The 16,301-nt window shown below is 54.9% G+C and overlaps 2 protein-coding genes across 3 annotated transcripts in view; both read left to right on the top strand.

Moving 5' to 3' along the window:
• IL4I1 (interleukin 4 induced 1) overlaps positions 1–16,301 on the top strand; it is a 39,206-nt gene that overhangs the window by 9,235 nt on the left and 13,670 nt on the right. The window lies entirely within an intron of this gene.
• NUP62 (nucleoporin 62) overlaps positions 1–16,301 on the top strand; it is a 25,586-nt gene extending 9,285 nt beyond the window's left edge. For both annotated transcript variants that reach the window (XM_068527692.1, XM_068527693.1), the window contains exon 2: positions 13,588–16,301. In XM_068527692.1, coding sequence (XP_068383793.1) covers positions 13,652–15,202 — 1,551 coding nt within the window. In that variant the 5' untranslated portion in view covers positions 13,588–13,651 and the 3' untranslated portion in view covers positions 15,203–16,301. The remainder of the gene's footprint in view (positions 1–13,587) is intronic.

Here is a 16,301-nt window from a genome sequence, read left to right as displayed (position 1 = left end):
TCTCCACATCCTAACCAACGCTTGATATTGTCCACCTTTTTTGTTATTGTCATCCTAGCGGCACCAGTGAACTGGTATCTCATTGTGGTTTTGATTTGCATTTCCCGACGGCTAACAGTGCTTTTCCCATGCTTATCACCCATTTGTGTATCTTCTTTGGCATCTTGTGGTTTTCACACAGGGCATTTAACACTGTTCTTCAAGGCAGCCCTTGCCCATCTGAGCTTTTGCCTGGAATGACCTATTGATCTAACCCCTTCCCACCCTGACTAACTCCTCCACATCCTTCAAAACAGGCTGAAACATCCCTTCCTTCTCTAGGACAGTGTCCTTGCCCCTCCCCTGGGCTTCCAGTAGGTTCTAACCAAAGCTCTTTCATAGTGTCTACCTGTCGTCCAACAATTTATCTCTTTGTTACCCTCAGTAAACTCTGAATTATTTAAGGGCAGGAACCTTGTCATATCCTGACTTTGACATTTATGTTGACATTGAGCACGTTACTTAACTCTAAAAGGGAGATGCTAATGGCACCTACCCTGTGGTAGAAGCAGTGAGAAGTAAACCAATTAGTATATGGAAAGCACTTAGAATAGTACCTGGCACAAAGCAACCTGGATCTGTTTATTGGGTTAACAAGCATTTGCTGAGTGCCCCGCAACTGTCACAGACATTGGGGTACAGCAGTGGAGATCACGGACCAAAATCCTGCCCTTCATGGAGCCGTCGTTCTAATGGGGAGACAGACAACAAACGAGGTCTGTAAATGGAATATATTGTATTTCAGATGATGCTGGGTCCTAAGGATAGCTGGGGAAGACCTCGCTGAGTAGGTGACATTTTTGCAAAGACTTGAAGGAGGTAAGGGATTGAGCTATGGGGCCATCAGAGTGTTCCAGAGAGAAAACAGCAAGTGCAAAGACCCTGAGGCAGGAGTGCTTTAGGCGTGTGTGAAGAACAGCAAGAAGGCCTGTGGGGCTGGAGTGGAGTGATGGAGGCAAAGGGTGGTTAGAGATGGGGGCACCTTTTGGCTGTTGGGAATAATGCTGCTGTGAATGTTTGTGCACAGGTTTTTGTTTGACTACCTGTTTTCAATTCTGGTAGCTTTTCCTTCATCACATTTATAACACTGGGTTTTTGAGGACGGGTGGCCATGCCATATTGTCTTTGTTTGCCCAGCCCAAGGCCTGTCCTGTCCTAAGTCTCAGTGGATGTTTGTTGACTGAATGAATGAGGTATATTTGTGAATTACCCAACACATGCCGACATACAGTGGTGCTGAATGGTTGGTGCTTTTATCATTATTATTTTTTTAATGCAGTTCATACATCAGGTTGGCAATACCTTCCTAATTTCAGGTGCTGGCAGGTTGTAGGGAAATGGTTGTCTCAGGCACTGCCAGTTAGAATAAAAGCACATACAGGCAAGTTGGAGGGCAGTTTGGTTGTCCCTAGCAAAACCAGAATGCAGGTACCTGTGGCCAGCAGTTCTTCTGGGATCTGCCCTGGAAAAGTGTCTGTGCCTGTGCCCGAGAAAGCATGAGTGAGCGTGCTTGTTGCAGTATTGTTTATAATAAAGAAAAAATCAGGAGCATTCTAAATGTCCATCAGTAGAGGCACGGATAAATAAAATGTGGTCTAGTCACACTGTGGACTGGTTTACAGCAGCTAGAAGGAGAGGAAAACCTGTTGAAAACGCTACAAATTTTGGAGTGACACATGCAGTATGATCCCCTGTGTAGTAGAGAAAACATATGAATAAAATCATTTCCTCTGGCTATGAATGTACGCACAAGTACGTAGATAAGAGATACACAGCGGCTTTTAAGCGGGGTACCTCATGGGTGTGGGGACCAGGATCAAGGATAGTGACCAGGGGATGCTTAGCTTTGTTGGTGGTGGCCAAAACAATATTTTAAAGAGAGGACTGATGTATTGATTGTGTAGTTAAAATTTAAATGTTAAAAATGCAGTTAGGGGGACTTCATTGGTGGTCCAGTGGTAAAGACTCTGCTGCGCTTTCACTGCAGGGGGCACGGGTTCCATCCCTGGTCAGAGAACTAAGATCTCACATGCAGCACGGCCACACACACACACACACACACACGCAAAATGCGGTGAGGTAGAGGGGGAAAAAATATCTTTCAGTACAAGAGAAGGAAACAAAACAGTTCTTGGCAAAAAAGGTAAGGGACCCAGTACCTGAGTAATCCTCAGATCTCATCCAGTCCTATTATTTTATATTAAGAGTGCTTCTAGAATCTTCCTTAAAAATCTACTCCTCTGGTTGTTTCCTGACTTTTCCACATACGTCTAACCTGATTCGTTTTCCCCATGGGGAAATTTGCTGTTTGTCCCACCACCTGAGCTCCTTCAGGTGCAGGTTTGGGCCTCAGGAGTGAGAAGGAGAATGTAATTGCTCTTTAGCCGTGAGGTGACTTCTTGGGGTAGAGAGAGTATTTTCCAGTGAAAGAAGGAAGAAGAGGGATGACTGAGAACCTCTGAGACCAAGAAGTATTTAGGTACCAGCTGGAGGCAACCCCGAGGAGCAAACAGCCGAGGGGTGCAAGGCAGTTCCCCTGTGAGAGCGTTTCCTCCTCCATCCAATGAGGATGGTAAGCCTGCTTAACATGACTTCTAAGGTATAGTCAGTGAAGAAGGAGAGTGCAGAATAGTGCTCCTGGCATATGCAGCCTTTTGTGTACAGCGGGGGAGAGTGCAAACTGCATTTACTTAAAGGCATTGAAAATCTCTGGAAAGGGACTTCCCTGGTGGCACAGTGGTTTAGAATCCGCCTGCCAATGCAGGGGACACGGGTTCGAGCCCTGGTCTGGGAAGATCCCACAGGCCGCGGAGCTACTAAGTCCATGCGCCACAGCTACTGAGCCTGCGCTCCAGAGCCTGGGAGCCACAACTACTGAGCCTGTGCACCTAGAGCCCTTGCTCTGCAACAAGAGAAGCCACAGCAATGAGAAGCCCGCGCACCGCAACGGAGAGTAGCCCCCGCTCACCGCAACTAGAGAAAACCCACGCGCAGCAATGAAGACCCAACACAGCCAAAAATAAATAAATAAATTTATTTATTTATTTATTTTAAAAAAGAAAGAAAGAAAATCTCTGGAAAGAGGCAAAAGAAACTTAAAAGCTTGTCTGCAGGGAAGAAAGATAGCTGTGTGGGGCAGGGGAGGATCACAGAGACCGTGGAAGTCCCTCTTATACCTTTGGAACATAGAACCATGTGAACAAACTATCTCTTCACAAAAAGAATTTAATTTTCATTTTAAAAAATGACCAGTATGTCATTGGGTGGGTTGGGAAATGGAACACATGTGACAGTGTCTCTTGGTCAGTTAGTATGCAGGGACATTTAGGGATCAGTTCATGTGACCAGGACAGGCAGTGAGGCTTTCCACATCCCCTCCCCTCCCCACAGCAGACAGACAGACACACCTCCTGTTTGTCCAGACAGGTCTCTAATGCTTAACATCAGTTCGTTATATTGATAACCTGGGAGGGTGAGAAACCTGCAGTGTGCCCATCCACAGGGAGGAACAGGCCCGAGGAAATTAGGGCCGGAACCCCAGGCAGCTTAAGGAGGTGAGAGGGCAGTTGAAAGCTGCATCTGCCTGGTCTCTGTCCCACCCTCGCAGCTGGGGAGCCTTGTGCTGTGGAAGAGAAATGGCCTTTACATGGAGGGGAGCGCTGAGGTTTCCCTGCTGCAGACTGGCTTAGAAAAGCCTCTCTGCCCCTCTCGGGGGCTCCGTTTCCTGTGCCTGGGGTTGGCCGGGCCCACCAGGCAGGGTGGTTGTGTAAGAGCCAGACAGAGTGGCCCCGGTCACCACCGGCCCCCGCCAGGCGACTGCTGGCGTCTTGCCCCACCCCACCTCCCAGCAACCTGGGCAAGTCTTTCAAAACGTAAATCAGATCCTGGAACTTCAGAACTCTCTCGAGGCTTCACACCGTGCTCTGGTCTGGCCACACTGGCCTCCTCGCCGCTCTGGAGCCTGAGACTCTGCCTTGTCTAAGGTCTGGTTGGCAAGCTGCTCGTCGCTGATCAGTTGATTTCCATTCTAAGGGCAGGCTCTCTGGGCTCATCCGTTCCCTGAGGTTTAGAGGGGTTTTCTTTGACTCAAGGGAGAGTAGGGGATCCGATTCAAGAGAGATTTAAGAAGCAAGAGTCAGTGTCTCACATGTTGGTGAGACAACCCAGAGGAGATGATGGTGGGGGGCAGGGGACAGGGAGTCCCTGCACTAACACAGCAAAGGTACCGGCCGGGCCGGGCCTTTGAGCCTCAACGGGCATCACATTTCCCCAGGCAGGGCCGCGCCCAGCAGCGCTGGGCTGGGCTGATGACGACCAGGGGCAGCGGTTCCCTCAGTCTCTGATTTCCTGCCTTGTCTCTCCCATGTCTTCTCCCCTCCTCTGGTCTCTCTGAGCCCGTGGCCACACTTCCTCCAAGTCTTAAATAAATAGCTAATTCCAAAGGGAAAATGTAGCTGGTACAGACAGCTCCTGTCCTGCCTGGGCACTGTCTGGGCTCAGCGTTGTTGGCGCCACCAGGTGGCTGTGGGCAGAATGCCAGGAGCGGTTGCTCCCGTCACTTCCCAGAACCGCATTAATTTAACATTTCCTGGGTCCCGAGGATACACCAGACACGGTGCTAAGTGCTTGACACGGATTAGACCATTTCATCTTCACAGAGACTGTATGATTCTGGAGCCGTCATCCCCTTTTTTCAGATGAGGAAACTGAGGCCTGGGGGATGAACTTAGAACTAAGATCCCAGGGCTAGGAGTGGAGGAGCAGGCGCTCGGGCCGACAGGCTGCAGCGCCCACTTCTCGTTGCTGGGCTGTGTCCTGCCGGGCGACTGGCAGAAGAGGATGGGCAAAGTCCTCTGTCCGCAGAGCTCACGGAAGTGCACGGCTGGCCTTCTCATGACCGCTGCAGGCCTGCTGCCCTCCTCCCGGCCCATCAGTGGGCTAGACAGACCTGGGCCCCATTAAGGAGCCGTGGCACATGGAGTCCTTTGGCTGGACTCGTTGCTGCCCCCAGTGAAAGAGAGTTTCTGTTATGAAGGAAGGGGGTGGATGTGGGGCAGCTGCCTCTGCCCCGGTGGATGAGCCTCGTGGTGGGAGAGTCACTTCTGAGGTGAGGAGGTGACGGGCTGCGGTGGGGCTGGGAGGGAAGCGGGGTCCCGGCTTTGTGTCCGGTGTGTGGACTGGCTGCCAGTCTGCTTCTGTGACCCGGCCCTCGACCCCACTCCCCCTCAGCCTGCTGCTCCGGCCGTAGCTGTGCAGAAGCTGCCCTGGAGCTGTGTCACTCCCTCGGCTGCTCAGCCGCGTGTCCGCCCAGAGCACCCCACTCCTCCATTAAGACTTAATTCTGACATCTCCCCCTCCCCTGCCCCAGAAGGAGCTCGATTCCCTTCTTGGGACTACTGTTCGCCGCTGTGTGACCTTGAAGAAGTGACATCACCTCTCTGAGCTTCTTTCCCATCCAGGAAGGGTTCAGCGTGCTGCTTGCTCCCTAGTGCTCCTGGCCGGGTACCGCTTACATAGGTGGCACTCAGTAAATGTAGTTAGTATCAGTTCTCAGGCCGTCGGTCAGTCACAATTATTTATTGGGTGACTGCTGCATGCCAGGCACTGCTCTACGTGCTGGGGGTACAGCCATAAACAAAACAGAGGGAAATCCTGCCCTGTGGGGCTGACACCGTCACAACCGCAAGCCCTCCTTGGTGCTCCCAGGCCACCCTGGCCCTCCCCTCCGTCATACGTGGCCTGTCGTTGCTGGGTGTCACATCCACGCGCCGATGAGGTCGCCCCAGTGGCCGGGGATGTCTGGATTTTTCAGGATCACAGCTGTTCTTTCCCCACTAGCTCCGCAGCTGCTAGGGTCCCGCGATCGCAACACCCCTGTGTCCTCGGCCCTGACGCACAGAGGCAGGCCTGCCCTGGCCCCGTCGCCCCTCCCTCCTGCCCCTTTCTCAACCCCAACTCCAGGATGTGTTTTCCATCCATTTCTCTTTATTGAGTTCCGCCCTGTTCTTTATTTGTCCCCCACCCCTGTATTAGTTTCCTATTGCTGTTGTAACAGGTTACCACGAACTTAGCGGTTTAAGACAACACAAATATTTCCTCTTACAGTTCTGGAGGTCAGAAGTCTGAAATGGGTGCACAGGGCTGTGTTTCTTCTGGACACTGGGGGAGACCCTGGGTTTTGCCTTTTCCAGCTCCTAGAGGCCACCTGCTTTCCTTGGCTCATGGCCCCTTCCTCTGTCTTCAGAGCAGCAATGTAGCAGCTCTCGGAACGTTCTTCCACGGTCACGGTCCCTCTGGCTGTCCTCTTCTGCCTCCTGATTCCACTAAGAACCCTCGTGATTACATTGAAAGCCCACGCAGATAATTCAGGATCATTTCCCCATCTCAGGATCCTTAATCACATCTGTGAAGTCCCTTTTTGCCATGTGAGGTCACGTATTCACAGGTTCTGGGATTAGGGTGTGGACATGTCTCAGGGCTGTTATTCTGTCCACCACACACAACCCCTCCCCCATACCCTTCTTAATCTTTCTTTTCCTCTTGGTCCAAGGCTGAGGTCCCCCCATATTCATTCCCAAACACCCCTGTTCCTGGTGTCTAAGAAAAGGGGCTGGGGTAGGGAGGGAGGGAAAGGAGAGCCCAGGGCTCAGTAACAGTGCCGCCTGCCTGCCTGCCCTCCAGCCACACTGGCCTCCTGCTGTCTTGGTCCCACCCCAGGACTTTGTTCTGGCTCCTCCCTCTGGTCTCAGATGCTCTTCCCTCTGGCCGCCTCTGTTAAACCCCTCACCCCTGCGCCGGGCCCCCTCTTCCCCTTCCCTTGCCCCACTTGGTCTTTTCTCCGTGACACTGATCCTCTTCTAACACGCCATGTAATTTCTCTGTTGTGTCTTGTTTTCCTGTTTGTCTCCCCCGCTGGAATGTAGCTCCACGAGAGCAGAGACTCCTCTGTCTCATCTACAGCCATATTTTCGGAGCCTTGAATAGGGTCTGTACATAGCAGGTGATCAACAATACCTGTTGTATGAACGACTGTTGTACTGCAAAGAATTTGTGTGCTCTCTGTGACTCCCCCCTCGGGGGACGGACCATTTTTCCTCTCTGTGTTGTCGTCACTGTACACAGGGTAGGACTGAGTAAATGCTAGAGTGAATAAAGTAGATGAAGTTCGGGTTTGGAGAGGCAGAAGAACTAAAGGTTAGTGGACCTGAGCGAAGGTGGAGGTGATGGCAGAGAACCCTGGTCCTCGAAGCTGGGGGTGAGTTGTGTCTGTAGGTGGGAATCCCAGACGCCCCAGGGCCATGCAGGTGGCCGGATGTGGTTTGGAAAATGAGGGCAAATGCGGGGCTGGTGGCTCTGCCAGTAACACCCTCAGTGACCTCAAGGCAGCCACTTCTCACTCGGGGCCTGGGTCCTACGTGGACCAGCTACCCCAGCCGCAGCTGCCCAGTTCCAAGCACCTGGCCCGGGCACACCCTCCCCTCTTCCCAGGAAAAGGCACCACTTCTCCAGTGTTTGTACCTCCCCGCTTGCCCTCAAGCAGCATCAGCTTCTCTTTTAGGAAAGCTCACCCCTTTGGTAAAAGTAGAAAAGCCCTCACAGAGGGCAGAGGGCTTTTTTCCTTCTCTTGTTTTCACAGCTCACAATAGTGTGTATTTGTTCAGCCATGTTTTATGAGGAACTCCTAAAGTTCTGGTCGTCGGTGGCTTTGTTAACTGGGACAGACCCTGCAGAACTATCACTTTGTCTCATTTTGGTGCAGATATATACATGTCCCAACCTGGGATTCTCTCTTCTCCATCCACAGGGTCCTGGCTCAGGCCTTGGGCTCTTGGCCTAGACCGTCCCCCAGCCTCCTCCCAGCTGCCCCACCTCCAGCCTCTACTGCTCAAGTCCATCCCCCACCATGTTAGTCCCCCCCTCCCCCCGCCTTAAAGTCCCTCTGTGGCTCCCTCAGGATAAAGCCTGGCCATTATCGTGACATCGGTGGCTCTGCCAGCTTCTCCCATCACATCACGTGGCACCATACATGAATGTGGTCACGGGTCCCCAAGACCACCCTCAGCTTCTGTGATTTGCTGGAAGGACAGATCACAACTCAGCAAAGCTGTTACAGTTATGGTTTATTACAGCAAAACCAAAACAGGTTAAAATCAGCAAGGGGAAAAGGTATTCGGGGCAGAGTCCGGGAGAGACCAGGTGGAAGCTTCCAGTTGTCTTCTCCCAGGGGAGTGACACAGACAGGGCTAATCCTCCAGCAGCAATGTGAGCACACGCGGGACATTGCCCACCAGAGAAGCCTTGCTGTCCGGGGTGGTTTTAGCTACAGTCACGCAGGCACCTTGTCACCTTCGTTATGCAGTCTCTAGCCCCCTCACGGGGCAAGCTGATGCCGTGTGGCCCTAGGCCCACCTTAGAGAGACTCTGTCAGGCAGGATGGTCCAAGGGCTTGGAGGTTCCCTCCCCAGAGCCGGGCAAGGGCCAGCCCTCTCTTTGGAATGTGCAGGGTTCAGCCCTGCCCTGTGCACGTTCTCCCTCCAGCCCATGCCGTTCTCCCTCCAGCCCATGCCGACAGCGCACTCTGGCCCCAGAGCCACACCCGCTGGTCAGCCTCTCTCTTGCCTCCACCCGGGCCCTCCTCCCTGTCTCCGGGCTGACCCCTCGTCCTTCAGCGCTCAGCTCAGGCATCTGCTCCCACTACCTGTGACCCAGCCTTGCCCCTGCCTGCAGCCCTGGTACTGAAACCGACGTTTGCTGCGTCTCTGGCTGCCTTCAGGGTTTAGGTCATCTTCCTGGGCCTCACTCTCCCCATTCGTCAAATGGACTTGCTTTCAGGAATAAGTGAGCCGTAACACACAGGGTGGGCTGGATCAGTATGTGTTCACCACTCTCAGTAGGTCCCTGGCATCCGAGGTGTTGGAAACAGATGAGGCGTTTAATAAATAGAGAACCGTCAAACCAGACAAGGCCCCACGGGAGATTGTTTTTCTTGTGGTATAAAAAGCAAAGAGCTTTCTATAAATGCTTTTCTGAAAAATTTTAGCTGCAGCTTATAAATAGCAGAAGCTCTCTCGAGTGAGGTCTTGAGAACTGAGGCACGTGGGTGTAGCAGTTCGGATGCTCCTGGCTGCTGGCAGCAGACCCAGCTCGAGGTGGCTCTGCAGTGAGCCGGGGGGTGTGGGCGTCTCTGAGCAAGAAGGGAACTGGTGCAGGGCCGGGCGCCGGTGGTCCCGGAGGCTTAGGCACTTGCGGTGGCGAGAGTGAGAGGCCTTTCTCGGAAGCCCCCAGAAGAGCTTTGTAAAAAGGCCAAGGTCATGATCCCGCCCCTGGAGAGAGACTGGTGTTGGTGGTCTGATCAGCTTACATTTTGAGTGTATGTCCCAGGAGGTGGTGGGTCGGAGGAAGCCAGTTGAGGTCTGCTGGCTCAGGGCGGGCGGCCCCGGGCGCCTCTCCCCAGAAGCACATGGCTGTGTGGAGGAGACCGAACAAAACCAGGGGTCTGCGGTGGAAGGTGGAGGGGCAGCTACGTAGGCAGAGGGAAGAGGAGACAGGACTGGCGGATGCCTTCTCTGGGCCAGGCACGCGGCCCCTAAGTCATGACCTTGTTTATTCTTCAGCGTGTGAGGGGAGTATCCTCATTACAGGTGGGAAAGCTGAGGCACAGAGCGGTTCAGGAGCAACCTGCGCTGGGACCCACAGCTAGTAGTGGCGGGAGCAGAGTTCCAGCCCGGGTCTCTTCTTCAGGCTTAGAGACCAGCTTCGTGCCTGAAAGCAGGGAGCCGTCTTGCAGCTGCTTTTAAATGAAAGGAAAAGAAGCACATGAGGGTGTGGGGTGGAAGCTGGGGTGCAGAATAGCGGCCATGCCCCCAAAGCAGGGCTGCTTGCCCTGTAACCGGGATGGCGGGGGGTGCGCATTTGATGAAGTAGAAATGCAGAGGGCTTTTCAGTGCAGGGGCGGGGCTCTAGGGCCCACCGTGGGGTGGAATTGCAGGCTACTTCCGTCCGAGCCTCTCCTCCCCAATCTGTGCGCTGGGGCCATCGTCCCGACCTCCTCGTAGCACAGGTGTGAAGTTGGCTGAGGAGGGGGTACGTGGCACAGTGCTGTCGGGGCCGGGGTCGGCTGCCCCAGAACCATGCTCATTTCGACGCTGGAATGGGTCATGCAGCCTGAGGCCCGCTGAAGAGTGGCAGCTGACCGTGAGTTCGTGTTAAACTTGAGGTCAGCCACAACCTCCAGGTCTTTTTCCTGAGCACTTCACAGCTGGATTCACGCCCACCTCCACCACCCCCCCCACCCACCCCCGGCCTCCCTTCCTTCCTCACCAGCTTCCAGAGGCTCGCCCCAGAGTGACAGTGCAGTGCGTGCCTGTGCGCAGCGACCGAGGTCATCAACACCATACCCAGCTCCCTCCCGACTCAGCCATGCTTCAGTGTCGTAGGGGCCACTCCCACTTTCCTGATGAGGGAGCTGAGTCTCAGGGAGCCCTAGGGAGTCACGGGGTCCCCCTTCGTATCCGTCAGACACTTTCTACTCCCCAACTGTATTCGTGTCCTATGGCTGTTCTCACAAATTATCACAAACTTACTAGCACCTTAAAACAATGCACGTTTATTCTCTGTATTTACGGAGATCAGAGTCCAAAATCATTCTCACTGGGCTGAAACCAAGGAGAGCTGGTTCCTACTGGAGACTCCAGGGGAGATTCCATTTCCTTGCCTTTTCCAGCTTCTAAAGGCCACCTGCATTCCTTGGCTTATGGCACCTTCCTCTATCTCCAAGTTAAAAATGCGTTACTCCAGTCTCTGCTTCCATCTTCAGGTGGTCTCTTCTCTAGTCAAATCTTTCTCTGCCTCCATTTTATAAGGACACTCATGGTGACATTTAGGGCCCACTGTTTAACCCAGGATTATCTCCCCGTTTCAAGATCCTTAATTTAATCACATCAGAAAATTCCTTCTGCCGCATACGGTAGTATATTCCCGGGTTCCAGGGAGTAGGACATGGGTGTCTTTGTTTTTTGTTATATATTAAATTTTTTTTTTTTTTTTAATTTATGGCTGTGTTGGGTCTTCGCTTCTATGCGAGGGCTTTCTCTAGTTGCGGCAAGTGGGGGCCACTCTTCATCGTGGTGTGAGGGCCTCTCACTATCGCGGCCTCTCTTGTTGCGGAGCACAGGCTCCAGACGCGCAGGCTCAGTAGTTGTGGCTCACGGGCCTAGTCGCTCCGCGGCATGTGGGATCTTCCCAGACAGGGCTCGAACCCGTGTCCGCTGCATTGGCAGGCAGATTCTCAACCACTGCGCCACCAGGGAAGCCCCCTATTATATATAAATTTATTTATTTATTTGTTTTTGGCTGCGTTGGGTCTTCGTTGCTGCGCGCAGGCTTTCTCTGGTTGCAGTGAGCGGGGGGCTACTTCTTCGTTGCAGTGCGCGGGCTTCTCATTGCAGTGGCTTCTCTTGTTGCGGAGCACGGGCTCTAGGTGCGCGAGCTTCAGTAGTTGTGGCACATGGGCTCAGTAGTTGTGGCTCGCGGACTCTAGAGTGCAGGCTCAGTAGTTGTGGCGCACGGGCTTAGTTGCTCCGTGGCATGTGGGATCTTCCCAGACCGGGGCTTGAACTCGTGTTCCCTGCATTGGCAGGCGGATTCTTAACCACTGTGCCACCAGGGAAGTCCGACATGGGTGTCTCTAGAGGACCACATCTTTGGTCCTGACCTGGCATGGTGGTGTTTACACATGCCGGCTCCCCTGCTTCCTTGAGCCCAGCCTGTGGTGTCCAGCCCCTCCCCACACCCAAGGCACCTTTGGGGCAAGACAAGGTGTGATTGAGCACCAGCCTAGGGGAGGTTTGTTTAATTCAGTCTCCCCATCTGTCCCGCTCGAACTGTGATTCTAGAATCTGGCTACACAGGTTCCCTGGTTCTTCAGAGTATATTTACACCCTGTAATACGAAGGTCTCTTTCAAAAACCAAGCTTATCAATTATGTGTCTATTATACAGATGGAATGAACATTTGGAAGCTACTGCAAATTAGCAAGGAGACCATCCACCTGTAGTCCCACCAGCCAAAGACAGCCCCCAGTCACACGTCAGTGTATTTCTTTCCAACCCTCTTTGTTCAGAGTAGTTCTGTTTTTCCACAGCTAAGATCACACTGAACTAGTAAATTTGCATTCTGCTTCCCTTTGTTGTCATTTCCTGCATTTCTTGAATATAGTTAGAGGCCGTGTCAGTGGGTATAATGCAGATCTTCCCTTATATTTGATACCTAATTGATCCCCTAGTTCGGTGCAGGGAAACGCCCTGTCATCTGGTGCCCGCGCTGGGCGAGGAGCTTCGTGGAACAGGCCCATGGCCTGGGGTCAGCTCCTCGTAGGTCACCACAGCCCTCTGAGCCCAGTTTCCTCATCTTGGACGTGGGGACGTAACCCCTGCCGCCAGACAGTAGTGAGAGATCGTGTCCGTGAGCAGCCCGCCTGAGGGTTGGTGCTCAGCGTGTGATCACTCACGCCCACTGACCTTTTCCTCTCCGAGTCACCTTTGACTTTCCAGCTAACAGGCGGCTCTGCTCAGGGCTTTTTCAGTTGGAAATTACGGAACTCAGTCAGCTTAAACTGAACAGGAGCATGCTGGCTCATGGCGCTTCTGAGGAGGACGGAGTGGGGCAGGTGAGCAGGACTGGATTTCCTGGGGCTCTCGCGCTCTCTCCCCCGCCCTCTCTCCTGTGCGCTCTCTGGTGGCAACTCATCATCTCCCGGTGCTCATCCTCTGTGCCCTGCACCTGCAGGTGGAGGAGGCCCCTCTGTAGCACCTGGAGAGAAACCCGGGGGAGATCTCTTGGCCGACTCGCGTCTCCATGTCCCCTTGAACCAGTCTCTGCGGCCGGGGGTGCCAAGCGCTCTGATTGAGCACTCGGGTCTCATGCCCACCCCTGAGTTAGAAGGAGGGCGAGGGACTGCGCCAACATTCCCTCCATCCTCCTAAATGGTGTGGGGTGTGCGCAGAGGGGGCCTTTGGCACCCAAGGCCCTGGCGTACGGCTCAGCTTCCCGGGGCCCGTCTCTCTGTGAGGTCCAGAAGGGCACGTGGGGTGGCACTGTGCCGAATCAGCCTACCCCCACCCACTTGCAGTCAGCAGGGAGGCCTGCGGAGCAGGTCCCAAAGGTGCTTGTGTGCCTCTAGCCCCGCTCGCCAGAAGCGCCTCGAATCCGACCTCCTCCTCAGGGGCTGAGGTCGGTTCAGGCGCCCGCTCTTCGGCCTTCCCCTCCTTGGCAGCAGGGCTCCCACTGGTGCTGGCTGTGGCCATGAGCGGCCCAGGCACCTCCAGCTCCTAGTGCCTGACCCCCGGGACGGGCTGTGCACCCCGGTCCTTCTTTCCTAGTTCAGCAGGGCCCGGTTAGGCTACACGTTGAGAAGAGGAAGGGTGGCTGTTTAATCAGAATTATCGAGTCCTGCCACCCTGCAGACGGCTCTGTCGTGCCGCCGAGGTTGCCTTTCCAAAACCGCCATCTGATCATGTCACTTCCTCTGCTTTAAAAAATCTCTCCAAGGTTGCAGACACCGGTGGATTTGCTTTGGGAGCCGGAGTAGCTGCTGCCACAAGAGTCTGGAGCCATGAGCGGGTTTAATTTTGGAGGCACTGGAGCCCCCACAGGCGGGTTCACCTTTGGCGCCGCAAAGACAGCAACAACCACGCCTGCCACGGGGTTTTCCTTCTCCACGTCTGGCACCGGCGGGTTTAATTTTGGGACTCCCTCCCAGCCAGCCGCGAGCACCCCTTCCACCAGCCTGTTCTCACTCACCACCCAGGCTCCGGCAACACAGACCCCAGGATTCAGTTTTGGAACCACAACTCCTACAGCAGCAGCAACCGGATTTTCCTTAGGGATCAACAGCCCAAAGCTAAACTTGAGCGGCGCGGCTGCCACCCCGGCCACGACGCAGCCCAGCGGCTTTGGGCTCGGCGGCAGCACCCTCACCAATGCCATCTCGAGCGCCGTCACGTCAGCCCAGGGCACGGCGCCCACCGGCTTTGTGTTTGGCTCCACCACCACGTCTGCTGCCCCGTCCACCACACCTGGGGGCTTCTTGTTCACGGGTGGAAGCACGTCCCAGACCGGGACCTCCGGCTTCAACATTGGCTCCATGGGGAGTTCGGCCCAGCCCACGGCCCTCACCGGGCTGCCCTTCACGCCGGCCACGCCAGCGGCCACTGGGGCAGGGGCCACACAGCCGGCTGCTTCCGCACCCGCCGCCTCTACCACCAGTGCTGGGCCCTCGCTCTTTGCCTCACTGGCAACCGCTCCAACTTCGTCTGCTGCCACCGGGCTCTCCCTTTGTGCCCCAGCCACCACGGCGGGGACGCCCGGAGTGGGGACGTTGGGCTTCAGCCTGAAGGCGCCTGCAGCAGCTTCCACCGCCTCCACGGCGACGACCACCACCGCCACCACTGCCGCCACCGGCTTCTCCTTGAATATAAAACCACTGGCTCCAGCTGGGATCCCCAGCAACACAGCGGCCTCCGGGACCGCCCCAGCCGGCCCCAGCGCAGCCACCGGGGTGTCCGCCAGCCCCGCGATGACCTACGCCCAGCTGGAGAGCCTGATCAACAAGTGGAGCCTGGAGCTGGAGGACCAGGAACGGCACTTCTTACAGCAGGCCACGCAGGTCAACGCCTGGGACCGCACGCTGATCGAGAACGGGGAGAAGATCACCACCCTCCACCGCGAGGTCGAGAAGGTGAAGCTGGACCAGAAGAGGCTGGACCAGGAGCTCGACTTCATCCTGTCTCAGCAGAAGGAGCTGGAGGACCTGCTGAGCCCGCTGGAGGAGTCGGTCAAGGAGCAGAGCGGGACGGTGTACCTGCAGCACGCCGACGAGGAGCGAGAGAAGACCTACAAGCTGGCCGAGAACATCGACGCACAGCTGAAGCGCATGGCCCAGGACCTCAAGGACATCATCGAGCACCTGAACACGTCGGGGGGCCCCGCCGACACCAGCGACCCGCTGCAGCAGATCTGCAAGATCCTCAACGCGCACATGGACTCGCTGCAGTGGATCGACCAGAACTCGGCCCTGCTGCAGAGGAAGGTGGAGGAGGTGACCAAGGTGTGCGAGGGCCGCCGCAAGGAGCAGGAGCGCAGCTTCCGCATCACCTTCGACTGAGCCGGCTGCCCGAGGGTGCGCAGCGGGGCTGGGGACGTGCAGTCTGTCCCGTTGGGGGTTGCAATGAAATACGTGTTTGTTTCTTTCTTTCTAACAGTCGTGCTGTTGAGAGAACTGTTCTGCAGTTTGACCTTCCACCTTAGCGAATAGAAAGGATTCTCAGCGCTCCGGTCCAGGCAGCAGCCTCGCAGGTGTGGTTTCTGTGTGTATCGCCTGTGTGTCCCTAGACTCTCTCCATCTACTACAACCACCCGCCTCCAAGAGCTGGAGAAGCGCTGAGCCGCCTGAGAACCACCTGTCTCCCAGCCGGGGTGCCACGCGGCCACTCTGTCCAACACACAGTCACAGGTGCAGGGAGAAAAGACTACAGTCGAAGAACCTCCATCCTCAAGGAGCCAGCGGCCGGGTATAAGTGTAACCAGTAGAGAGCAGTGGCTTGTGAATGGAACGGACAGCGGGACATAGAATTTCGAAGGAGGAAAGATAGGTCCGATGAGGGACTTGAATGAGGTGTTGAGAAAAGAGGTCTCACCTTGCCTGGCTGACACACCTCGTCCTCGTCTCCTTATCTCAGGCTCCACCTCCTCCGGGAAGCCCTCTCAGCCACCCTGAAGCTGGGTCAGGTGGCCGTCCTGCATCCTGCGGGCCCCACACCACACTGAGCTTGCGAGCTCACATCTTTGGTTACACTCGTCACACTGTATTGTGCCGACTGTTTATTTCTCTGCCTCGCCGTTAGGTCGTGAGCCCCTGTGGGCAGGGACTGTTCCTTGTTCCCCTTGTGTCCTCGGCACAATTCCTGTCACACTTGTCAAACAGATGAACAGAGATGAAACCAGCATAAAACATTAGTCCACAGGATGCCTGCTGAAGTGGCCGGGGTGCCAGAGGCGGCCACGGACTTGATTCTGAACCTCCCAAAGCCAAGGCAAACCTAGTCAGTTGCAGTGAGATCCACGGTGTCCAGAAGGCAGAATCCAGCCAGCTGTATCCCAGGTGTCTTTTGTATTTGTCTTTACACTCTGCTGCACTCTCTGAAATAACCTACGGCTGTCTTTTGCTTTTCTAAATAAAATAAAGTTTATAGTGGAATAAAAAA

Source organism: Eschrichtius robustus, chromosome 19 (assembly GCF_028021215.1).
Source record: "Eschrichtius robustus isolate mEscRob2 chromosome 19, mEscRob2.pri, whole genome shotgun sequence".
NCBI classification, from domain to species: domain Eukaryota; kingdom Metazoa; phylum Chordata; class Mammalia; order Artiodactyla; family Eschrichtiidae; genus Eschrichtius; species Eschrichtius robustus.
The sequence above is the reverse complement of the archived record's forward strand: the minus strand, read 5'-3'. Positions and strand labels throughout refer to the sequence as shown.